The sequence below is a fragment of the Pipistrellus hanaki genome (genome assembly GCF_964339955.1).
Source record: "Pipistrellus hanaki genome assembly, chromosome: 8".
NCBI lineage: Eukaryota > Metazoa > Chordata > Mammalia > Chiroptera > Vespertilionidae > Pipistrellus > Pipistrellus hanaki.
Genome location: NC_140510.1, coordinates 61,804,742 through 61,831,460, shown reverse-complemented (window position 1 = coordinate 61,831,460; position 26,719 = coordinate 61,804,742). Strand labels below are relative to the sequence as shown.

Genomic DNA, 26,719 nt, shown 5'->3' with positions numbered 1-26,719 from the left:
ATCATGCTTATATGTAAGATTTTTAAAAATATTTCCCAATCCTGAGAGGGTTTGCATATCCTATATATCTAATAAAACTTAGTTTAATTTGGGTTCCATTTATAAGTTGATAAAATCAGTACAGTTTATTCTTTAAGGGCTTATTTAAACTTTACAAGTAAATTAATAGGGTAATTAGTGGAACATGTTTTAAATTAAAGAGATCTTTAAAATATCACAATTTGTGAAACAACTTTATTGATAGTTTGTTCCCCAGCTTTTAAATTTGTAAAATATGTTCCTCACATTTGTATTAAGTTAACCTGTTGCATCCTCATTAGTTAAAATTTTCTTTGCATCTTTTAAAATGTCATAATGTCAATAAAATTTTTATGTAATGTATTTGGACAAGCAAATATATGGCCAATATGTAATTGAATGTTTTACTGGTGAATATTTAGCAACTGCTTCTGGTGGAAAAATGTTACTGATTGATACTTGTGGTATAAATATTGTCACCATGGCTGATTTCACCTACCAGTCTGGTATTAAACTTGGAGTTAGAAAGAGGTAATATACTAGCAGCTCTCCTAAGCTTTTGCAATCCAGCACTAGCACACACTGACATATAATTTGACAACACACTCATTAAATTTATTGGTTATTTGCTGATTGTATCCAGTATTGGAAGAGTCTTGTATTGTTCAGCAAGATTTGAACACTAATTCATTTCTAGAAGCAAACTGGGTCTGAGGCATTTAATCTGAAAATAAGTATTGTGAAACCTTGGTTTTTAAAAGTTCAGTTATAGTGCTGCAGGGGTTGTACATGCATGGCATATACTCTGAATTCTGTTTACATTTGAGTTTTGTTCAACAGTATTTTAAAAACTTGGAATTTGAATAGTTTTAAGGGAAGATGTGCTCTTAAGTGGGCCACTAGCCTACCACTCCCAGGGGCCTTAGCCTCAAACATTCAAATGAATTTTAAGGCCATTCAATTGCAAATCCAACTTGACATAAAAGGGCTCTTATGCTTCCTCTTCTGATTTGGGGGCCAGTCCTGAAGTAGTTGAATTTATGATATTTTTCAGTGAAGGTTTTTCCCAACAATACATTTTCTTTCAAATCTGGTAACCTCTGTGCATTCTGCTTATTTTATGCCAATGGATAAGAATTTAACATATCTCTAAATAAATTTTTGAAATCTGCTTGTCCAACTCACAGAACTTTGGAGTTGAATGACAAAAGGATGTTACTCAGGATTTCACGTAAAGGAAAAGTGATGTTTGGTAAAATACTTCAGTTGGAATTTAAGTGCCCATTGGTGTGTTTTGTTTTTTTTAATTGGTTCTTTGGAATTTTGAGCAGATGTTACCCAAGTTGTAGTTTAAGCAATATTTAAACTAAATTCTCAACATTCCCCCTCAATCTTGAGGGACAGAGGATGCAGACACCGTCTAATTTTCACTAAATGTCATTAAGTAAAAGGCAGCAAAGGACTGTAAACTGTTTCATAGAAGACCATGGGTACAGTCAGGCTTTTTAAATACTTTAAGTTTTTTTTTTTAATAATATTAAAGTAATACATGCTTACAATTTTTAAAAATCATGCAATATACAAAATGTATGAAGTAAAGTGTCTCCTTCCTGTGATCTTATTCCCATACCCCCGAGGAATATTTAATCTTGTATAGTCTTTCAGAAATGTTATTTAATCCTGATGTATACATATATATGCCTCTCATTCCCCCCTTACTTCAGATGTACAGTTTTGTATGTTGGTTCTTTTTAACTTGGTTATTTATCTGTATTATCACATCCAGTTCTAACTCATTATTTTAATGGCTCCAAGATTTCATTATGTGAATGTTCCTTTTGAAGAACATTTGTTTATAGATTTTTTTTGTACTGAAAACATTGTTACAATATAAATATCTTTATGTATAATATATATGAAGATTAGTCTTGATTCTGCCTGATGGGAAACTCAATAAAATAGACATTCTATTTTGAGGCTCACCAGCTGTTTAAGTATGAACTTGCACTTCCACTTAGGAAATTGTTTCATCTGAAGAAGAAAAAAAATCTCTTGAGTACCTTAAAATATTTGGAAAAATCTTATGCTTTCTGGCATTTAGTCACATTTGTTTTGCATGTTGATTTTGCCATTGCTCCTACCCATGACTCTTGGAGTTTCTAAATGTCCAGTTTGGGGCTCTGCTTATTACTTGTTGGTATTGTGCCTTATATATGTTATCTTAGAATATATAATTTTAAAATATATATTTTTTAAATTGATTTCAGAGAGAGGAAGGGAGAGAGAAACATAAATGATGAGACTTAATCAGCTGCCTCCTGCACACACCACACTAAGGATCAAGCCCAAAACCATGGGCGTGTGTCTTGACCAAGAATTGAACCGTGACCACCTGGTTCTTGGGTTGACACTCAACCACTGAGCCAGACGGGGTCAGGCAGAATATACCATATTTTTAAGAAGAAAAAATACAAATTTACTGTGCCAAAATATTTGCACAGTATTCATTATTTCTTCAAAATTAGTTATCTTTGCCTTAGAAAAGCCTCTGGTAAAAATGGAAAAGTTCTTTCCATTTTTTACAGGATTAAAGTTCAGAGAGTTTCTCTAAATGTATTTATCATTAGTCAAGGACAGGATTTGCTTCCTGGAGTAATTTGTTTTACGAGGAATAATATCATCTCTAATTAATTATTAATAGAAAAGATATCTTAGCACATGAAGTCTAAGAATCCGGAACCAGAGAAATTTCTGAGTAGTCAGAGGAAGAATGAGACACTTTTAGTCAGCAGTGTATGTCTTGGAAGTTGTATTAATGTGCCAAGATTTATGAAGATCAGCCTTAATGCAGGAGCACGTCATACAATTTATGTCATTTAATGTCATTTATACTACTGCTTCCAGGCAGTATTTGTCACAGGAAAATAGACATTTAGTTGCTTACTTGGCCAAGATTATTCAGCCAAGTGGCTGACTTTAAAGTTGTCTCTCTTTATATTTTAGTAGAGCTCTGATGCACGAAAATTTGTGGAAGAGTAGGCCTTTCTTCCCCCAGCTGCTGTCACTGGCTTCCCTCTGGCACCCGTGACCCGGGCTGGCTTTCCTCGAGTCGCCCACAGGCACCAGATTCCCAGCTGGCTTCCCTTTGCCCCAGCTTCATCAGGAAGGACTGCGGAATGACATCCGGAAGATGTCTGGTCTAATTAGCATATTACCCTTTTATAATAGAAGATTACTACTTTGAAGCTCCTGGTTCCAGCAGAGTTTGGATTTTCAAAAAAAACTTGTTTCACCATCATTAGTATAAGTTAAAATACTACTCGGCCTTTCTATCTGAAATTGTCTGATTTTGTTAACTTTCTCCATACAGACAGTCCTCTGGTTGACATATGTCATTTTGTGGTTAGAGTGGCCATCTCACATTTATTACAAAAAAAAAAAAAAGTTCCGTCATTTTGATGTATGTACATATGTGCTTTATGTTTTTTTATTTACCACAAGTAAAAGTCAGGAATTATCTTTAATTTTTTTTTTTTTTACTCTTTCACTTCATTATTGCTGTGTATGTGCTCCATGTGAGTGATGTAGGTGCTTATGGAGGTGGGTTCCACCTTACAGCGAAAATTGTGTTATGTCATGCTGTAGGAATAGATCTGACGTAACCCAAGGACCTACTATATTTTTGTTCATAGGAAGTTTTGCATCACAAGCATAGCCAGTTTTTAATGTACTTTTGCCATATAATTTTCCAAAATGGAAACATATTTTTGATTGTGAAAATAATATATGCTTGGAAAGAATCTGAAAGTAGAGAAGACTTTAAAAAAAAAAAAAACCAAATCCTGTGCAGATATAAATACTGGATTGTGTTCCACGTATAGTTAAAATAAGGACCTCTTACAGAATGGAATCATGCTTCCTATTTTGTAACCTTTTACTCAGGATATCATGGGTTTTACTTTCGTATATAGATTTTCATTCTCTTCAGTGATGTTTTATTAGGTGGGGTTCCAATTTTTCAGCATCGAAAATGTTGCCTGTACTTTCACACATGTATGGTTTGGTGTCATGTCTTAGAAATGGAATTGCTGAGCAAACAGTGTACATCTCAGACATTTTCTATATTGCTCTGTAGTCTTCCTGGTCATTTATCATTTTTTCATAATTTAAATAACATTAATTGAATACCTTGCTGTGTATAATTTATTTGTATTATATCTTGGAATAAATTATAAAGTCACACTAGTGGCTTATAAGCATTAAAATTTTGTCCTCTCAACTAAATTGCTATTTTTACAGGGGTTGCTTTAATTTTTTAAAAATAACAAAAGGCAAATGGGCCATTTTTACTTCAATGTCTGGTTGTCAGAAATCTCTGGGAATTATTTTTAATAAGTGCTAATTTAAGGGAGATTAAATAATGCCTCATCTTTCAATTACTGCTGAGGTTGGTTTTCCTCATGTTTTACTAGTTACATTTTTTCACTTGTAATTGTTTTAAAGGTTAATGTAGACATAGTAATGGGATCACCTAAACTGATATTTTTGTTCATCACATTCTATATTTTGGAATTACAGAGGCACCCTCGAGGAAGAGACCTCTTTTTCTGGAATGCTCATCTTTTAAAAATTGTTTTGTTAGAACTTTTTGTATATTGACATTAAGTAAAATCACATATATTTAGCAAATATTTCTCCAATTTTTTAATGTATATAAGTTGTTTTTATAGAGTCTATCCATCTTTTCTATATTTTTTTAAAAATATTTTCTTTATTAATTTTAGACAGGAAGGGGGAGATAGAGAAACATCAGTGATGAGAGTATCATTGATTGGTTGCCTCCTGCACACCCCCTACTGGGGATCAATCCTGCAACCCAGGCATGTTCCTGGACTATACTCGAACATCAACCACTGACCAACACCAGCTGGGTACAATCTTTTCTATAATTTTTAACTTTGAATTTATGCTCAAAACCTTAACCACCCTGATGTTATATAATATTTATCTGTATATTCTCATAGTGTTTCTGTGGTTTAGTTTTTATATATAAATATTCAGGGTGGATAACATTTTTTAACTTGGGATGGATGTTGTTAATAATACCAGAGAGTGGCCGAAACCGGTTTGGCTCAGGGGTAGAGCATCGGTCTGAGGACTGAAAGGTCCCGGGTTCGATTCCGGTCAAGGGCATGTACCTTGGTTGCGGGCACATCCCCAGTAGGGGGTGTGCAGGGGGTGGTCGATGTTTCTCTCTCGTCGACATTTCTGGCTATCTCTCTCCCTTCCTCTCTAAAAATCCAATAAAATATATACATATAAAAAAGTTTTTTGGTTTTTTTTTAAATAATAATACCAGAGAGTGTTCTGTGTCAACATGGGAATTAGAAGTTGAGATTATGAAGCTATCTCGGAAGCTCAAACAACAGCAAGTACTGTGATCTCTTGCAGCGTAGCATGATATCAGCTTTAAAGTACCTACTGAGATGGCTCCAATAAAGATGGACAATAACCAGTGTTAGGATGTGGAGAAATTGGATCCTTCACACTGCTGGTGGGAATTGAAAATGGTGCAGCCTAACTGGTGTGGCTCAGTGGTTGAGCGTCAACCTATGAGTCAGGAGGTCAGTTCTATTCCCAGTCAGAGTGCATGCCTGTTTTGTGGGCTCAATCCCCAGTGTGGGCCATGCAGGAGGCAGCCAATCAATGATTCTTTGTCATCATTGATGTTTCTATCTCTTCCTCCCCCTTCCTCTCTGAAATAAAAAATATATTTAAAAAGAGAAAATGATGCTGTTGTTTTGGAAAACAGTTTAGCAGATGCTCAAAAAGTTCAACGTACTAGTAGTTACCATGTGACCCAGCAATTCCACTGCTAGGTGTATGCTGAAGAGAAATATGTCTATACAAAAAGTTCTATGCCAATGTTTATACCATTATTCCCAATAGCCAGAAAGTGTAAACCACCACCCATCCATTAACTGGTAAATGGATAAATAAAATGTGGTATAGCCATACAGTGGAATAATATTCAGCCATGAAAAAGGAATGAAGTGCTGATTCATGCTGTAACGGATGAACCTTGAAAACACTATGTAATGTTAAATAAGCCAGATATAAAAGGCCTCATATATAATTCCATTTGTATGGAATGTCCAAAACAGGCAAATCCAGAGACAAAATAGATTAATGGTTTCCGGGAGGAGAAGGGGAGAGATGGTGGTGAGGAGGACTAGGGAATGACCATTAGTGGATACAGGGTTTCTTTTGGAGGCAATAAAAATGTTCTAGAATTAAATAATTTTGTAAACATGCTAAAACCCACTGAATTGTACACTTTAAAAAGGTAAATCCTATGGTATGTGAATGATATCTTAAAATGCAACAATGAAAGGACTGAGCATCCGTAAGTTATCCCAATATTTCCTCTGCCGTTCTGGGCTATGGAGACTTCATCCGAATCCCTGACATTAAACCATTGCTGGCAAGTGGCAGGCACGTTTTTCTTTCTTTTGGGTAATTTAACCAAAATGAATGAAATACATATTCTAAATTGAATTCCTTGACTCACTTCCTGGGGTGATAAATCGGGTCCTATGACTCATTACCCAGTGGGGAGGTGGCTGCCCTGCTTCCGGGTGCATCAGCTGCCTACCTTGCCAAATGGCTTTGCCATCAGCTACTTGCCAAATGTTACCCACTTGCTCAAGTGACGTTGTGCTGAGTAGCCTCGTCATCACTGGTTATATTCCAGCACTTATTGATGATTATACTGAGAGTTCACATGTGATGCCATGATAAAGGGGGAAGACCCCAGATGGATGTTTTTGCAATGAAAGAATCTACTTTTGTCAGGCCATGTATGGGTTGAGATGAGGGACATAGGGAAAGAAGAGAAGATACAGATGTCAGGGAGAAAAGCAAGGGGTGGAGTAACCAAGGAACAATTTGAAAATCACCCTCCCCCCACTCCCATTCCATTAGAACCTGATATTTTTAAGTGTCTGCTATAATACTTTTAAAGTGATAGAAAGCCGACACTGTTCAAATCAAGAGAAGAGTTTAGTTGTCCTCCAAGTATTTTCTGATAAATTTGTTTTATCCAGGAAGAAGGAACAATGCTAGAAGTTACGCTAAAACATACCTGGGCATCTAGTCATTCCAGCCCGCATTTTCCCTGTTTACCCAGCAACCTGCCGGGCGCAACTGCTGGTGCTAAAGGGCAGCAACCAGGAGCGTTGGCGGTAGAATTTCTCAAGTCTGGATTCCTATTCCAGCTCCAAAGCCTCACACATGTGACACTTGTCTAATCTCCCTGGATGTTAGTTTTTCCATTTGTAAAAAGGGGAACATGGTATCTTTCAAGATTGTCTTCAAAATTAAATGTGATTGGTGTATGTATGCCCTCCGTAAGTGGCAATGATTTGTGTCCTCATTCTTGTCATCATGGCTTTTTCTTTTGAGCTTTTATGTGTTCCGAGTCTATATTTTATATTTGATCCAATTTTAAGAATAGGATGTGGTTCTATATCCTTATATTAATGTAAATTACAATTCTAGCATTATCTGCTTAACTCTCATCATGAAAGTAAATTTGATTGAAATCACTTCACATTAGTTGTACACATCAAGTTAGTAACAATGAAATCTTCAATCCAGACCAAATAAAAATAACTTCTGCTTTCGGTAGACAAATGGGTACTTTGCTTAATAAGCATATATCTGGGAATACATTTTAGTTAAAATGGACCATTCTTTATTATCACTGAACTCCAAAGAATTTAGGAGCTGGAAGGGACCCTTGGCAGAATCTGAGCTCAGTGTTTACAAAGGGAAGAAATGGCTGCTTAAAGAGGGCTAGTGACTTATTGACATGCAGACAGGTGCAAGGTGATATGGCCAAGACCAGAGGGCGCTGTCCCTCATTCCCATTTGATGCTTGTTTCAAGGCATCAACTTCTGAGCTAAGAAAAAGATAGTGATACTGGTCACTTGCCCTTAACGTTTTGCTATATGTTATCCCTTCAATTACGTATGTGAACTCTGGTGGACATCTCCCCCCTCTCATGTCCTCATGACCCATCCTAGCTCATCAACCTTACAACACCTTAAGTTCAAAGGCTTCGTAGATCTGCCTGTGGCAACTACAGCCTCCCACACTATTCCCACAGTCTTATATTACAGATCTGGTTATTTCTAGATAAAAATGCTCAGCCCTATGTCTCATGGCTCCCATGGAGAAGTGTTTGATGAGGACTGGCTCCTGGTAGGTGAGCAAACGTTTCCTGACACCTGTTTTCTGTTCCTTTCCATGTCTCCTTGTTTCTAACTCTTGATTCTGTTCTGTGTCAGAGCAACTCAAAGGAAAAAGAATATTCATTAATATCCTCCCTAAAAAAGTAGTCAATCTATTTTGAAGGCCTTAGGTTCTAGGAAATAGATGTGTCTCTTTGTTCTTGCCTTGGTCCTGCTGGCAAAATGTCTTACTCCAGGATCAAGAGGCTGGTGATTGAAGGAAACAAAGGTGCTGCCTGCTGGGCTAGTGCAGGTGGAATCTGGGTGGGAGATGGGGGCAGGTAGGTGTCTCTGGAGGCTGAATATCCAGCCTGTGGAAGCGCGTTGGGTGGTCTCATGAAATATCACCATATATTAGACATGTTAGATACCTCATTCCAAAGGTTTTCTTTTTTTTTTTGCCCAACTATTTGGCCTGAATTTTAGTTTTTTGGTAGCTCAATTTTGCTTGTATCTAATTACACTTTTTTTTTTTTTTTTTTTTTTTTTAACAAGCAACAAAAACCACAATAGCAAAAGAAAAAATGAACTCTAGATGGATTAGGTGATTATTTTTATGACTTAAAAAAAAGTACCAGCTCAATCTTTAAAAACACACGAAAATTTTGCTTTCAAGAGGACGTTATTTTTTGAGTTTTCATCACCTGCTCTGGTGACCTCCAGAAGCTTGGAAGACTGACCTCAGAGGTCACCTGGGTATCCGTTATGAAAACCATTGATTTTATTTTAAATGAACTTCCCTGTATTATTATGGGGCGTTCCGCCCCCCCCCCCCCCTGCTGTTTTAGATGACGTGCATTTTTAAAAATGTTTCCATTTAAAATGTTCCTGGAAGACACGTTGTACTTTGGGTTTACTGCTTTGCTTCTCTGCTTGGTGAGTTTTCTGTGAAGAATGTCTTTGGCCCGAAGCCTAATGATGCAGCTGAATTGCATACTCTACCGAGAGAAGAAGGGTCAGATCTCTGTGTGACCCACACGCCTCACACAGACACTGTTCAAAACCCAACCTCTCTGGCCTTGTAAATGGCCTTAAATTGATTCTTGGTGCTGTGACCACCTGCTGCCATCCCCTGGAAAGAGGGTGAAGTCATTCATTCATCAAATATTAATTGATGCCTTATACTGTGAAAGGACCTCGGAGTTCAAAATCAAAGCCACGTGGTTCCTGCCCTCCAGAACTTCAGGGTGTTGTAAACAGGCACATACCCTGTTTCCCCGAAAATAAGATAGTGTCTTATATTAATTTTTTTCTCCCAAAGTTGCGCTAGGTCTTATTTTCAGGGGATGTCTTATCTTTCCTTGTGCTAAGTCTTATTTTCGGAAGATGTCTTATTTTCGGGGAAACACGGTATCAGTCAGACCATGTAAAAGGCAGGTGCTCTCACAGGTGAGGGGGTAATCGAGTCTCTGAATGATCTTCCTTTCATTTGTTCAGTAGCCATTTTGGTGTAAGGTTTAGGTTAAGATTTTTTGCATGAATGTGCCATTGTTCTAACATCATCTGTTGAAAGATTATTCTTCTTCCATTGAATTGCTTTTTCTCCTTTGTCAGAAATCAGTTGGGCCTTTCAAAGTAGTAAACATCAGCTCATAGCTCTAAGAAAACATATGGAAAGAAATACTGAAGACAAAGTAAACATAAGAAAAGTGACTGAATAATGCAAAATAAGGCTTAAAAAAATTAGGGTTGTTAGCTATTATAAGAAAATTATTGAAGACTGTCCTCAAGTCTATAGTTTTAATGACCAGACTCCTAGATTTCACTCTTGGGTCTACAGGGGACAAGAGGAAACATGAAAGCAGGGAAGATTGCTGTTGTACCTACAGAAGACATTACTAGTAAATACTAGAGGGATAGTGCATTGGGATAGGCCTACAGTGGAAGGCATGAGTTTTCTATACCCAGAGTCCTCATAAAGAAAACAGTCCATAGGCCATCCTTTGCCCTATTTAGAAGTACTCCTGTCTAAAAGTAAGTGATTACGTTTCTAAAACTATAGGATATACCACAAAGTGTAGATTAATTTTTCCAATTTCTAAACCTACTGAGTGTAGTCATTGAGTTCTTCAATTATATGGATGTTTGAGAACCACTGCTCCTTTTTATTTCTGTTCTTGAATGTGTTAATGTGCTTTTCTAAACCCATCATCAAAATCTGACCGCTCACCTGACTAGAGTGAAAGTAAGTTCTGTGGTCTAGTAGGTTTGATTCCTTGTGAGTCACAGGATTGTGACCAATCAAAGCCTCTAAGAAGATTTAGAGTCAAAAGACTGTTTAGCTTTATTTATATGGTTTACTTTCAAGCATATTTGAAGCATTTTGTGGTGTTGCATGCTTTAATATCCCAAGGAACTGTCATCAGCACCAGAAAAGATGTTACTGGACAGCCCCCTCCTTGGTTCTTGTAGGAAAAAATTCAAATGAATGACTCCAAACAAGTTCATTATAGTAAAGCCAATTTATTAAAAAGTAAAACAAGTAAGTTTATTAAAGAAGCAAGGCAAGCAAATCTATTAGACTTCATCTGGCCTAGAGCACAGATGGGCTTCTTGGCTAACCTGAGAAGTGAGGCTGGTGGGGGTTCAAGAGGGTACATACCCTTCTGTCTGTAGGCTTTAAAACTCCTCTGCCCGATATCTCGGTACAGATTAACTCTCAAGGTCTTCCTTTTGCTCTGTTACAGCTTTCCTAGAATTTATGAGAAATATTTGGCGATTTTATCTTGACAAACCCTGAGACAGCGGGCTTCTCTGTTTAAACAGTGAAATGAACACTCCCTCTTCCCTCCTATGTCCCCCTAACGGCTGACTTCTTTGAGAGAGATCTCTCCCTCTTCCCTTCCCCCTTCCCCTCTCCTGCCTTAGCAGTTCCAGGGTGATTTATACCATGCTTTCTATGGTGAGGGAGAAGAGGCAGTGAAACTCCCCTTTCTTGCCTGCATTCTTTGGTTAGAGAGGTAATAGCCATTTGTTCTCAAGAGTCCTTGGTTGGGTAAGATAAGATTTGACTGCAAACGAGCTGCAAGCTGCCCAAACTGTTGTTTAATTTTCTTCTAGTTAAATTTTCTTGTCCCGGTTTCCCTATTCCTCTTGTCCTGGAATTTGCCTAGATCCTCAGTATCCTGTAACAGAACTAGCATTCTACCAAACAAATCTTGGGAAGCCTCTGTGGCCAGTGGGGTCTTGAGCTAATACTCTAGAAATCAGCCCTTAGATGACAGAGTCCCCAAAAGGGACAGAGGAGCTTCCTGGGGCCTCTGAAACCTCATGTCAGTGGCCTTGTTGCCTACTCTATGATCAAGCCTGGGCCTACAGATGTGACTCACGCAGGAAGAATTAATTACTAGGCAGAAAGGTGAGGCGATCCTTAAGCTGAAGCAGGAGCCTGCGGATATCCCAGGTGGGGTGATTTTGACAATTCACTGAATGAGTTCACAGTTTGCAGTCAGGGCATCTACCCGGGGAGAAGCAGCAGACATAACCACAAGTTTACATACACGTGGCCCCAATAGCGATGCTGGAAGTTACCTTCTTTATTTAAGTTTGTGTGTTCTCCTTCTCCTGCCGAGGGACCGCAGGACTGTTCCCTGGAGAGGTGTCAGGGGAAGCACACACTGTCCCTGAGAAAAAGCTAGTGAGCCAGGAAAGTGTCAATGGGAAGATGGGTCTCTCTGGCTCATCTGTTTTCAAAGAGGCTGTACTTGAAAATAGGGGTAGGTTCTCTGCTAAATATTTTCACTGGGTGAGACAGGGTTAAATTTAGCTAAACTGAAACTATGTGACTTAATAAGACTAAAGGTATCTAGTAAAGAAACAAACAGCAGGAGCCTGATGTTTTCCTATAGAAACTGAAATAAACAATAACAAGGAAGTGGTCATGTGTCCTCCCTCTCCCACTGCCAGAGGTGGTATATAAGGGCTCCCTCAGCAGAAGGGGCATCAGACCTCCCTCACCTTCTGACTATCACTCCTCGCCTTTCCTGAGTCCTCTCTACTGACACCATGGGGTGCTGTGGTTGTGGCGGCTGTGGTGGCGGCTGTGGTGGCCGCTGTGGCGGCTGTGGTGGCTGTGGTGGTGGCTGTGGCGGTGGCTGTGGTGGTGGCTGTGGCGGTTGCACCACCTGCAGGTGCTACCGAGTCGGCTGCTGCTCCAGCTGCTGCCCCTGCTGCCGTGGCTGCTGTGGGGGCTGCTGCAGCGTCCCTGTGGTCTGCTGCTGCCGCCGCTCCTGTGGCTGTGGCTCCTGTGGCTGTGGCTCCTGTGGCTGTGGCTCCTGTGGCTGTGGCTGTGGGAAGGGCTGCTGTCAGCAGTGCTGCCAGAAGAAATGCTGCTGCTAGGCAGTGGCTGGGATACACCTCGGCCCAGCAGCTGAGGGAGGCCACACTCTATCCTGCTGGTAAGACTTTTCTTTGCCCCATTCTGTCTACTTTTTCCTTGGAGCCCTCTGTCATGAGCTTTCCCCCTCACGCTTCTTATGCCCCAGGCTTTGTCTTCCTGGGATCTCCCCTTGCTCTCACTCTACACAGAGTTGCCCAAACCACATAGCATGAATTAAATATGCAGCCAAGGAACTGATGCTCCCTGGGCAAAGTCAGAGTCTCCTGGGAACCCTCATAGTTTCTTCGCTTGTACTGTCCACTTTTTAATAAATAACTCCTGCCTGGGTTCGGCCACGTGGAGCTTTCTGCCTGTATGCAGTCTTTTCTACTCCTCTGTCAATATTTGCTATTTTCAATTTGCTAATAAAATGACTTACTGCATGATCAAACTCTCATCAGTCACACGTATCATTTCCTTTGTTGGCTGCTTCCAGTTCTGGCTCCCCCACTGCTGTGCTCTCCTGCAGCCAGTGGGGGGACTGGACCCTGCGTCCAGGGCCATTTATTAGAGAGAGGGACAGCCCCTTTGGTTGCTGCCCCCAAATGACATTTTGCCTGAGGGATCCCTGTATTCACCCAAGGATTTCTGAGGTGGGGTGAAGGTGATGGGGATTGGTGGTAGCAATGGGTTTTTATTTCCTGAAACATCCAAAACATGAAAAATGGGGCCCCAAGCGGAAAAAAAGGAATATGTGCCAGGCACACCTGGGCTATTATGGAAACACAGAAAGGGCACCTGAGTCAGGTTTTGTGTAGGGGGAGAGGGTAGAAATCTCAGGGGGTGGTGACGCTTGGGCCAAGTCACGAAGGACAAAGGCTACCTCTGGGACAAGGGTGTGGCAGGAAGCATCTGAGGGAAGGCCATTGCAGGCAGAGGTGAGTCTGTGTGCAACGACCAGAGGGGAGAGGCAGTGTGACCAGTGGGGACAACTAAGCTCAGGCTGAGCTGAGTGTGAGGGGGTAGCATAATGAGAGGTGAGGGTGGAGAGGTGAGCGAGTCCAGATGCAGAAAGATTGCATTCAAGTGTTTGGATTCCGTATTCCACACTAAGAAGAAGTCTTTGAAGGATTTTGGTGGGCGGATGAGGTCCTTTGTAGAAGATATCAGTCTGGCAGCACATGGAGAGTGGACTGGAGGGAGATAAGCCCAGAGGAGGAAAATCAGACAAGACACTGCTGGAGGGATTTGCGCACTGGGGTTGGGGGCCTGAACCACAATGGAGAGATTTAAGAATGGTTTGTTTTTAGTACATTTTTTTTTTTTTAACTAATTTCAGAGAGGAAGGGAGAGGGAGAGAGGAACATAAATGATGAGAGAGAATCATAGATCAGCTGCCTCCTGCACACCCCACACTGGGGATGGAGCCCACAACCTGGGCCCACAACCTGAGCATGTGCTCTGATTTGGGAATCGAACTGTGACCTCCTGGTTCATAGGTCGATGCTCACCACTGAGCCACACTGGCTGGGCCAAGAACGGTTTAGTTGTAGAGTGGGATTCAAGGAGAATTCAAGAACGATGGTTCCAGCTTGCACAAGTGGGTGGGTGACAGATGGTGACGATCTAACTTGGACCGGTGAGGAACAAGGTGAATGAATCATTTGGTCACCCACTGAGATGGTGATGATGATTGTAGCAGCTGACATGGCCAGCAAGCATAATCCCAATTAGTCCTCCCAACAATCTAAGAGGCAGGCACTAATTTCATCTCCACTTCAGGTCATCAAGGTTGTGAAGAAAAGTATCAGCCACTACATGGAAGGGCCAGGATTCACATCCAGCCTCCTGGACACAAAAGCTTGCTTTCTTAGCTCCCAGACTGCAGGCTGTAGAGGAGTGGGATCGGGAGTGAGCCTTGCTCATCTTTGTGGCCTTTCGGACCCTGGCACAGTATGCATGGTGGAGCTTCCCGGAAATACTTTGTGCAGTGAATGTAACGGAAAATCTGCTCCATGGGGAATGGGACCTTTGGGTTCCCTACTATTAACCACAGGTCTCTTTCCTCCTGCTACAATCTTCACTAGATGGGAGGCAGAGTCTATATCTGCAGAATCATGGCACCATGGAAATTCGTAGTTGGTGCTAAACTGTATCAAATTTTGTCAAGAAGCAGCAGGGCTGGGACCAGGGGAGGACAAGTCAGGCAAGTGCAGAGTCCAGTCCTCTCTTCATGTAAAATTTTGGTATTTGGCTCATCATGGATATTTTGCATTTTAAAAATATATTATTTATCTCGAGAACTTGAGGGGTTTTTTGGTGCCACCTTAAATTTTGTAGCCCAGGCAAGTGTTTCATTCATTCCATCCTAGTCCTGGCCAGGGGAAGAAGTATTACATAGATTCAAATACAACCCTCCCTCCACTCCAACCTCTCCCCCATTGTTATTTCTATGCTGGTTTAAGTAGATTGTCTACATGGAATCATATTCATTTGTTGGAAAGAATGACTATTCCAAATTGGTTAGTCTCATACCCTGATGTGGCTTCTGTGATCCCAAAGACTGGTCAATAAACAGGTAGTCACCTGACACTTACGGAAACAAAACCAGGTTCCGTAAGTGGGAAGTTAAGGAGGGAAGTCAAGTGTAAAAGCTCATGGAAGCTGTGTCTTCTGAGGGCTGAAAGACAGAACAAGGGTGTCTAACTCCTTTGCATTGCAGCTTACCACAGTGAATCAGGTCTAAAACAACATGCTTGCACCAAAATTTGCCTTTCTAACTAAAAGTTCTACAGGAAACAGGCCAGTGTTTGGGAGATTTTTCTATAAAGAATCAGATTGCAAGAACCCTATGATTTTGCTCATATGTGGGATAGAAAACAAAAAGCAACATATGAACTGAACTAACAAAACAAAACAAAATCTCATAGGGCCCTCACTGGTGCTCAATGGTTAGAGCACAGGCCCACAGACTATAGGGTCATGGATTTGATTCCAGGTCAAGGTTACCTACCTCAATTGTAGGCCCAATCCCCGTCAGGGTGTGTGTGGGAGGCAAACCAACAATGTGTCTCTCTCACATAGATGTTTCTCTCACTCTCTCTCACTCCCTTCCACTCTCTCTAAAAACCAGTAGAAAAAATACCCTTAGCAGATGATTAACAAAAGCAAAACAAAAAAAACAAAATCTTAAGTAAAACAACAGAGGGAAAGGGGATGGGGAGGCTGAAGAGGGTAAAGAAGATCAAATATGTGGTGGCAGAAGGAGACTAGACTTCGGGTGCTGAACTCAATAGTATAGACAGATGTGATATAAAGTTGTACACCTGAAATTTATGTCATGTTATTAACTAAGAGACTCCAATACATAAATAAAAAAGAACCAGATAGTTAATGCTTTCTGCTTTGCAAGCCATGATCTCTGTTGCAACCACTCAGTCCAGCCCTTAAGACTTGAAACAACGATAGACAACACGTAAATGCGTGAGCAGCTTTGTTCCAATAAAACCTCATTTACAAAATAGGTAGCCGGCCAACAAGTGGGCCTTAGTTTGTTGATCCCTGATCTAGACATTGAACTTTTCAGATAAGCAGTGCAGTGTGGCATGGTGGCTCTGAGGACTGGCTCTGGGAGCAGGCTGCTGGGCTTGTTTTCTGACTCTCCAATTTCTTTGTGACCTCAGGCAGTTTTTCTTCATCAGTAAAATAGGAGTATTATCAGTCTCTTCATTGGAAGATTATTGGCAGGAATTAATTAAAATGATACACATAAAATACTTAAAATTATGCCTGGAACATCTAATAGCTCAAATGGTACATGGAACCAGAAGAGAGTTAAGCATTATGGAGGAAGTACTTGTAGAATGGATTTGACTTTCTCTGCAACTGGAAAAAAACACACCTTTGTGCTTGTGTGCTGGTAGGCCCCAATCTCAGCAAGACCATGCAGGGCATGTGAGCCCTTTCAGGAAGTGGGCTTTTTCCTCGTTCCTCGGGGTTTAGGTCAGATTCCATCTCTGGGGTCCTGTGACTGCTCTTTCCCAGGACCCAAGACCCCTTCCCAAATCTCTAACAAAACCCTTTGACTTCGGACCAAGAGCATCTGCTCAGTTTTCCGTGGGCCTATGAGATGATCAAAGCACAGGGCAGGAACCCTGTCTCAGTCACCTTTGTAGATGAGCCTCCCATCCCCACCCAAGGCCAGTGCTCAGAATGGCAAAGCAGAATGCACCATGATTTGGTTGTTGGTCAGCTGCTTGTGTTTCTGTTGTTAACAGTCCCTTGAGGAACTACCTTCATTGTATTCATTAGTGTAATATATTGTGATGAATAAGAATTTTAATAAGAGCCCAGCCAGAGTAGCTCAGTTGGTTGAGTGTCATCTTATGCACTGAAAGGTTGCTGGTTTGATTCTCAGTCAGGGTACATACCCAGGACACGTATGGAAGGCAACCTATTGATGTTTCTCTCTCTCTCTTTCTCTCTCTCTCTCTCTCTCTCTCTCTCTCTCTCTCTCTCTCTGTATGTCCTTGGATAAGGATTAAAAAAAGAATTTCAATTTTTAATAAGAATTAAATTCCCAACCTATAAGCATTTAACTGGTCTCTCTCTAGGTTTTCTTTAATGTATCCTATAAGCTGCTGCCAGATACATCTTCCTGAAAAACCATTTTACCATGCTATATAATTCACTTGCAAAAGAGTTATCAAAGTCTCCACTCCCTAAAGTTCATACCTAGTTTCAACTTTTATTTCCAGCTTGAACACCTGCTAACTCCCTTGAATAAACTTTTCACTACACATAATTCTGCTTTTCTTTCTGTCGCCTGAATAATTCTTTTTTTATAATATATTTTATTAATTTTTTTTCAGAGAGGAAGGGAGAGAGCTAGAGAGCTAGAAACGTCGATGAGAGAGAAACATCGACCAGCTGCCTCTTGCACACCCCCTACCGAGGATGTGCCCACAACCAATGTACATGCCCTTGACTGGAATCGAACCCGGGACCCTTCAGTCCACAGACCGACGCTCTACTGCTGAGCCAAACCGGTTGTGGCATCGCCTGAATAATTCTTGCATTTTCCCTTACGACGTGTAGCCTAACTTGAAATACTAGCCGATATTTATTGCCCATTTACTGTGCCCCAAGCTCTATTCTAAGTGTTACATTTCACCTTAACCCTATGAAATAGGTATTATTATTTCCATCAGGAAGCTCGAGGCACAGAAGGATCAGGTCACATAACTGAAGGCCAAAGGAGGCAAGTCAAGCCGTACAATGGCAGATGACAGGGTCCACCCTTCACTCCTCCCTCTGCATGGCCAGTTCCCTTTCATGCCCCAGCTCAAGCCCTGCCTTCTGCTTAAAGCCTTCCTGTCTTCACTAACTGGAAGCAATTTGGAACTCTGAGAATCTTTGTGAACCTTAATATTCACTTGGAACGTAATCAGCCAGTACTTTGAGTCAACTCTTACTGGACTATTAAGTCTTTTCCTGTCCTTAATTTAATCAAAAAAAAATTTTCTCATCTCTCTTACTAGTTTGAAGTTGCTTAGATGTACATTTCTTTGCATTGTCCACGTTGCCTGGCACATAAAATGTGTCCAGCAAGTATTTGTTGATTTGATTTGCATCTGCTTGCATGTTTATCATTAACAATAGAACTAGAAGCAGGAAGTTAATTGATAGATGCACTAAAATGTCCTCTATTTAGGACAGCAGCACACACCTGGTTATTTTTAACTGGCATGCTTACACAGTTGAGCCATGCTTTTCCTAGGAATTTATGCTACTGACTAATGGGTGGCACATTGGTTTCCAAAGAGCTGTTTGTACAGGCTGGGAGCTGGGATTGTTGTCTATCTCTCCAGGGTACAGACAAGCTGGCATCCCTGAATGTAGATGACTCTGAATGCAGATGCACTTTGAATGAGTTCTCCCCAGGATGTGCCACCAGCATGGCTTAAGACTAAGGCCACTCTGTCATGACCCTGATAACCAGGATGCCCTCTCTTCTGAGTCAGAGTCCTAACCTGTGTCAAAGGACGGACAGATGCCCAGCATCTCTGCCTCGGGACAATGACATGATATGACCTGGGACCATCTTCCCCTTTCCATTTTCAAAATGTCCTGTTCTGTCTGAAGCGATGTTCTACAGCTTAGTAAGTGGGTATACATGGTGTGGGAATGAAAAGTCATTGTCCTGGGCAGCACAACTGAGAATGCAAAAGATGCCAGGGGAACTCTGATCTTGATCAGATTTTTACAATTATATAAAAAAAAAAGGGGGGGGGTAGAGACTTAATAGTTCTTTCCTTTTCTACTTTAAAGATGGCTTTAAAAAGATAAATATAAACTAAGTTTACAAGGTTTTCATGTGTACTTTTTTGTGTACTTTCCATTAAGGAATTACACAAAGGCCATGTGAGATGCTGCTGAGGATATTTGCATCCACAAGAGGGAAGTGGCCTTGAGTCTTGGGTCAATAATCTCACCCAGAGGTGGTATACAAGGGCTCCCCCAGCTGAAGGGGCATCAAACTTTCTAACCTCCTGAATCTCCCAGCTCACCTTCTCCTGAGTCCTCTCTACTGACACCATGGGGTGCTGTGGTTGTGGTGGCCGCTGTGGTGGCCGCTGTGGTGGCTGTGGTGGCTGTGGTGGCGGTGGTGGTGGTTGCACCTCCTGCAGATGCTACAGAGTCGGCTGCTGCTCCAGTTGCTGCCCCTGCTGCTGTGGCTGCTGTGGGGGCTGCTGCAGCATCCCTGTGGTCTGCTGCTGCCGCCGCTCCTGTGGCTGTGGCTCCTGTGGCTGTGGCTCCTGTGGCTGTGGCTGTGGGAAGGGCTGCTGTCAGCAGAAGTGCTGCCAGTGTAAGTGCTGCTGCCAGAGGCAATGCTGCTGCTAGGTGGCCAGCAGAGCCTCTGTCCCCGGACAGCAGAGGCGGAGGCCTCTCCTCCACTCTGCCCACCTGCCCTGCCTGCTATCCCCTGGCATTCTGGGACTTAGCTCTTGGCCCTGAATGTGGGTTCCTGTCCTTTCTGCTTTCTGTGTTTTTAATTTTCCTACCCAAAACGTTTCCAGTTCAATAGTTTAGAGCCAAAACAAAGACACAACTATGGCCTTGTTCCTAGAGAAAAGCTAACATCACTGAGCTTAATCCAATAGGGTCTCCAATCCCAAAATTCTCTCCCTGTGTCTGATTATTTCCTCCCATTTATATGTTTTTATCTCTGCCCCCTTTCCCATTTGTATTCTTATTTGTCAACAGCTGTTATTCTTAATATTTCCAAATAAAATAAAATAATCGTTAAAAGTTTCCCTTTTGCTTTATTTATGTTTGAACATATCCTACCTCCTGGGAAATCTTAATCTCCCTTAAAAGGCCTTGGTGATGGGTAGTAATAGTGAGCAAGTTCCATGTGGATACTTTTCCTGTCCCTGCACCTCACAAACAGAACACCTAAAGTATGACTTTTATCTACAGTTTGGATTCTATTTTGAGGCAAGAGTTCCATTTACAGATAGACAACAAATTCCCCTAACTTATAAAAAATCTCAGAAAGGCCCTAGCCAGTATGGCTCAGAGGATAGAGCGTTGGCCTGTGAACTAAAGGGTCCAGGGTTCGATTCCAGCCAAGGGCACATGCCTGGGTTATGGGCTCAATCCCCCTGAGTAGGGGGTAGGCAGGAGGCAGTCAATCAATGGTTCTCCTTCATCATTGATGTTTCTATCTCTCTCTCCTTCTCCCTTCTTCTCTGAAATCAATAAAAAAATATTTTTAAAAAAAATTCAGAAGGAAGAGGGTGGGGTGCGGGAGGAGATTTACCAAAGATCTTATATGTATATATGCATTATCTATGTGCATAAACAATAGTGTGGTGAAGGCCTGGGGCAGGACTGGAACCAGATGCAGAGGGACAATGGGGGGGGGGGGGCATGTGCAAAACTTTCAACAATAAAGATTGAAAATGAATAAATAAAAGACAACCTTAAAAAAAATCATGTTTTATTCACAAAGAACCCATTTAAACACATTTTCAGAAACATCCCTACTACCAAAATAAGGATGACTACATTGATTTTTTATTTCCATCAACTGGGGCTGTTTCTTCTTTTCTAGGAGGGCAGAGTTCCACCTCTGCAGTGCAGCCTTTTATTTTCCCTCTAAATCCAGCCAGCAGAGCCCCTTAGAGCTTGGTGTTGCTAGTTTAGCTTTTCCATCCTGCTGTGCTATGGACATGGAATTTACCAGCCTCAGGCTCCACTGGGTCTTTCCTAGTGAATTGCTGCTTGCTTTTCCGTCTGAATTCATTTAACCTTGAGTGGGATTGTTAAGGTTTAGGATTTCCCTCAAATTCATTTCAGTCGGATCTTACTCAATAACTTAAACTATGCTTTCATTTATTTCTTCCCAAGCCTAGAGGGACCTTGAGCAGTCCTTACCTAATTTGTGTCTTTTTGTCAGACTGTGATTGTCCATTCCTCATAGGAAAATCATTAGATGGTGCTGTGGTGGCTTCACTTTGAAGATACAAATTGAAATACAAATACAATAGTATTTGATAATTGAGACCATGAGTAGTATTTAGGACATCAATATTTTAGAAGACTCTCTACGTTGTGTTGACATATGTTCACATTGAGAAATACCTAGACTAAAGGCAGGCCTTTGGGCGAAGGGAGCTGTGCTCAGATCATTATCACCCAAGGCAGAATGTGAAACCTGCCATGGGTATTTCCATCAGAGGTGGGAAGATAGTTCTTGCAAACATTCAGAATGATGTCATGGAACTGAATCTTGTGGCTCCGTGTTCCTCGTAGACTTTTCAGTGTATGTTCTCTCCATCACATTTGGTTTCTTTTGGACTAGAGGCAGAGAGTGGTGGAGGTGCTGTCATTGCAAAGGGAAGGCCAGCCACCCCTGTCTCTGCAGTGAGTTGCCACATACCTTCATCACAAGAAGCCAGTTTTCAGAGGGACTGGTTCCTGAAAAGGCAACATGGTCACAGTTTAAAATATATTTCTGTCATGCTGAGTGAAAAAAGTCAGTCAATGAAAGAGGAACACCACATAACCTCACTCATTTATGGATAATAAAGAACATTATAAACTGATGAACCAAAAGATAGATATAGAGAGAGTAAAGCAATAAGCAGACTGTCAAATTACAGTGGGGAGGGGAGGGAGATCTGGGGGAAATAATAGATCAACTGAAGGACTTGTATACATGCATATAAGTACAACCAATGGACACAAAACTCTGGGGAGGGAGGGTATATATGGGAGGGGGGAATGGTAAGTATGTACACAGATAATAATTTAATTTAAAAAATCAAAAAAAAATTAAAAGAAAGATACAATTCCTGACCTTTACTTGTGGCAAATAAATAATAATAAAACATAAAGCCCATATGTAAAATAAAATAAAATAAAATAAAATAAAATAAAATAAAATAATTTATATTTCTATAACTCAACTGAGCTCAGCAAATCTTTTTCATATTCAATCTACTATTGTTCTCGCTTAGTTTTCAAATCCTTATAGGTCCTGCCTATAAATTTCCCACAGTAAGGGATATGGACAACGTTTAGGCCAATTACTCAGAAAACCTAAATAAAGACCAAATTTGAAATTGGATTATAGAGAGGAAACTACAACCATTCACCAACTGACATGAGATGTAGGACGTGGGCACAGAGGTGTTCTTCCTATAATCTTCAGTCCCCATCACCCTACCTCCACCCCCATGCATATTTCCTGTCTGATTTCCTTGTGAATTTCATGGTAGCTTCATGTGGTGGGAGTTGTGTGGACTATGCTCTGGTGCAGGAAGAGAGAGCTGCATGTGGGAAAGCCAGAAACCACACTGTATGTGCATGTGGCACATTTCTTTCATTTAAACATCATGGATGATTCATCACATGGGTTCACTTTAGCCACAGCAGCCCTTTAGACCCACAGCTCAGCACACACATAAACACGTGTATCATTGCTGCCCATCACGCATGACCAAAAGAGTGTGTTAGTTTGCCAACGCTGCCATACAAAGTATGGGTGGCTTGAACAAGAGGATTTTATTTTCTCACAGTTCTAGAGACTGAAAGTCTAAGATCAAGGTGTTGGTCGGTTTGATTTCTTCTGCAGCCTCTCTCCTTGGTGTGTAGATGGCCGTCTTCTCTCTGTACATGTCTGTGTCCTATTTCCTCTTCTTAAAAGAATACCAGTCTCAGAGATCAACCAAAGGACTTGTATGCATGCATATAAGCCTAACCAATGGACACAGACACCAGGGGGGTGAGGACATGATTGGGGGTGGGAGTGGGGGTGGAGGAGTCACTGGGGGAACAAGGACTCATATGTTATATCTTAATCAATAAATGAAAAAAAAAAAATACACCAGTCCCATTTGTTTAGGGCCCACCTTAATGACCTCCTTTTAACTTAATTGTCTCTTTAGCTGAGCCAGCATGGCTCAGTGGTTGAGTGTTGGTCTATGAACCAGGAGGTCACGGTTAAATTCCCAGTTAGAGCACATGCCTGGGTTGTGGCTCTGTTCTTGGTGTGGGGCGTGCAGGAGGCAGGTGATCAATATTTCTCTCTCATCATTAATATTTCCAAAACTCTCCCTTCGTTTCTGAAATCAATAAAAATATATTTTAAAAAAAGATTTTACCTCCAAGCATAGTCATATTCTGAGGTTATGGGAGTTGAGACTTCCACATATGGATTTTTATAACAAAAGAGAAACAAAACATAGAGCTGTCATATGCTTTGTCCTTCATTTATGTGATTTCGCTAGTGACCTATGCTCAATATAATATGCCCCCTTCCACCCCTGTAGCCATTATGGGCTTATACTTATCTTCTTTCCATATCAAGCTGTCACCTATTTCACTGTAGGAATTCTGTCATGGTGGCCCCCAAACGACCCAGCATGACGCCTGGCAAATAAATGTTCAGCAAGTGTCGCTGGTTCACGGTGATCCCTGGGTCCTTCTCTCATAAATCAGTGTAAACACTGTGTATGACCCCTCAGCGAATCCTGACAGCTCCATGCCTTCTAGTTACAGTGACTGAAAACAAACAGGTCCTAGTGAGAGGGGCAGGGGCAGCAAGGGCCTCCGAGGCTTGACATCTTCTTTGCTAGGAGGGGCCGCATGTCTTAGAACTGTGCCAATAAATCTGACTTTGTGGGAAAACTATCTTGGAATCCTCAGCGAGGAAAAGCTGGGTATGATCGATGGATGAGGGCATCATTCCTGGACTCTTTCTCCTGGCTGAGAACAGTCACGTGAGAAGATGTGGTCCTAAAGGTGGGGTCTGGGGGAGGGAGGATGAGTCAGAGGGTGGAGCCCCTGGGAGTAATGAAGGGGTTCTGGGTGGCCAGAGGGAACTGAGGCTTGGGACTTTTGAAGGCGATAACAGAATAGGAACAGAGCCAGGTGGTTACCCAAACTACCTTGTCAACTTAGGATTTGAGGAGGCTCACCTCATACCCCCCGTCCCCCTCCTCAAACCCTATTTTTAAATTCCACAGGGAATGACCCCTTTGGGAGTTTTATCTGACATAGTTTTTCATGTTTCCTTTGCTTATTTCATGCTATTTGGTCAGTTCTACCCATTTAAGCATCCATCTTGGTCAGGTTCTGCTTGGGATGGTAAGGAAGCAGCCCACTGTGGGATTGGCGTAAGAATGTCCTTCTCCTGGGAGACACTCCCAAGGGGCTTGGCTGCCTTTGACCTCAGGCCCATTTGCCTGACCCAACAGGCATCCTCCTGACCCCTTTCCCTCTCATTTTGCTCTCAATCAACCATGATGGATCAACACTCAACAGAGAAAAGGGCCAGGGGTCATGACAGGAAATTAACAGAAGGGGCATCTGGGGACAGGTTTTATTGTGTATGTGGCTCCTTCAGAGAAGGCTGAGGGGGGTGGTATGGAAGTGGCTCATAATATGATTATTTTGGATCTAATGCTCATCTTCTCATGTTACAACTGAGAGTTGATTTTGTAGTTTGACATGGCTAGTAGATGTCCATGATGCCTGCCCTGGCAGGAGCCGACTTGGTCATTGGGTTCCGGGATAGCTGAGTTGGAGGACACGGGTGCTTAGTGAGGAGAGGTGGCCGAATGGAAAGCACATATGGACTATAGTGTCAATGGTCAAAGAAATGTGATGAGAGGCAAGCCTCCATTTACGTTGTGTTTTGAAGTGATTCTCAGCAATGAGACATGTCAATCAAAATCAACACGCAGTAGAAGAGGACACTGAAGCAGACAAAAGTGACCACACAAAAGATGAACCTCAAATGTGGCAAGTTCCTCAGTGGCCCTAAAGCCCGCAGGGCCGTGCACATGGCCACGTACTCAGACTTCGGCTGCTAAGGCTCTATAGAAGGAGAGGTGTGGGGAGAGCTTAATTTATGATGTTGAGGCTTTAAGATCGGGATGTGACTCTCAATCCTTTGATTTTTTAATTTTATTTTATTTTTATTTTATTGATTTTTCACAGAGAGGAAGAGAGAGGGATAGAGAGTTAGAAACATCGATGAGAGAGAATCATCGATCAGCTGCCTCTTGCACTCCCCCTACTGGGGATGTGCCCACAACCAAAGTACATGCCCTTGACGGGAATCGAACCTAGGACCTTACAGTCCGCAGCTGACGCTCTATCCACTGAGCCGAACCGGTTTGGGCAAATTCTTTGATTCTTGATAAACCCACAACAGATTAGTCATTCATAAACTATCTACATCTATTGCAAATAAATTACTATCTAGTTTTTGATTCACTGATTGCTTTACACATATAATGTCTGCCTCATCTGATGGAATCTAACCATATTTCCCCCCATAAGCGGGCAGTGTAGCACTGGACAGAAAAGAAGAAATGACTCTTTGAGGCTGATTTTAAAAAGTTTATTAGCAAGGAAGTTGTTTTGCATACACAGAGATGACAATGCAGTGGTAATAACAGGAGATAAATAAAGAAGCATTTCAAGAAGGTAGAACATTAACTATCTTGTCTCTGTTTTGGAGAGGACATGATTGTAATGGTGACTGACAGAGAAGACTGTACAATTATTACTTTGATTGGTGGTTATTAAACGCGGGCATGATCACAGAAACTACAGACATGGAAGGTTCCTGTGGTTGGTCATAAGGCCCAGGTCAAGGCTGTGACTTGCAGGTCAGAGAAGAAAAGGCAGGAGGGAGGTGGAAGTCTTACCTGCAGCACCTGTTCAGAGGCCGGCTGGCCCGCCTAGCAGCAGCATTGCTTCTGGCAGCAGCACTTACACTGGCAGCACTTCTGCTGACAGCAGCCCTTCCCACAGCCACAGCCACAGGAGCCACAGCCACAGGAGCCACAGCCACAGGAGCCACAGCCACAGGAGCGGCGGCAGCAGCAGACCACGGGGACGCTACAGCAGCCCCCACAGCAGCCACGGCAGCAGGGGCAGCAGCTGGAGCAGCAGCCGACCCGGTAGCACCTGCAGGTGGTGCAACCGCCACAGCCACCACCACAGCCACCACAGCCACCGCCACAGCCACCGCAGCCACCACCGCAGCCACCACCACAGCCACCACAGCCACCACAACGGCCACCACAGCCACAGCACCCCATGGTGTCAGTAGAGAGGATTCAGGGGAGGTGAGGAGTGATAGTCAGGAGGTGAGGGAGGATGATGATGCCCCTTTAGCTGGGGGAGCCCTTATATACCACCTCTGGGAGTGGGAGAGGGAGGACACATGACCACTTCCTTGTTGCTATTTGCCTCCATTTACATGGAAGAATCCATCATCTCTGATTTACTTCCCTTTTCGATATCTTCCCACATTTTCAGTTTTGTTCATTTAAAAAATATTATGTTTTAATGTGAGTTAAAAAAAGGCCTAAGAGTTCTAGGGAAGCATTATGGGAACCAAGCTGTCAGCAGGAATGGGCAGACTTCTCTGCACATCCATGTTTCTCAGGGGACATGCATTGTGTGTGTGAGACATGTGGGCGGGGCTTACATCCTCAGGCAGCCTCTGGCCAGATGATCTGTGGGCTCTGAGGGAGAGCTGGAGGCGGGGGAGGTGAGGGT

At 42.1% G+C, this 26,719-nt stretch overlaps 2 protein-coding genes across 5 annotated transcripts; one reads left to right on the top strand and one right to left on the bottom strand.

The window, feature by feature from the left end:
• Positions 1-12,318: 12,318 nt before the first annotated feature.
• LOC311626462 (small cysteine and glycine repeat-containing protein 7-like) lies at positions 12,319-19,534 on the top strand (the record flags this gene model as incomplete). Of its 4 annotated transcripts, none has more annotated exons than XM_084891892.1 (2): positions 12,319-12,388; positions 19,212-19,534. In XM_084891892.1, 2 exons carry the CDS (start codon positions 12,319-12,321, stop codon positions 19,532-19,534), a joined length of 393 nt encoding a protein of 130 aa, XP_084748018.1. The 4 variants fall into 4 exon arrangements, with proteins under 4 accessions (XP_084748018.1, XP_084748019.1, XP_084748017.1 ...); XM_084891893.1 differs by having other exon boundaries at positions 12,319-12,427; positions 19,281-19,534; XM_084891891.1 differs by having other exon boundaries at positions 12,319-12,427.
• A 6,359-nt stretch (positions 19,535-25,893) lies between these two features.
• On the bottom strand, positions 25,894-26,256 carry LOC311626317 (small cysteine and glycine repeat-containing protein 8-like; the record flags this gene model as incomplete). The annotated part of the gene is made up of 1 exon (XM_084891416.1): positions 25,894-26,256. One exon carries the CDS (start codon positions 26,254-26,256, stop codon positions 25,894-25,896), a length of 363 nt encoding a protein of 120 aa, XP_084747542.1.
• Positions 26,257-26,719: the final 463 nt, after the last annotated feature.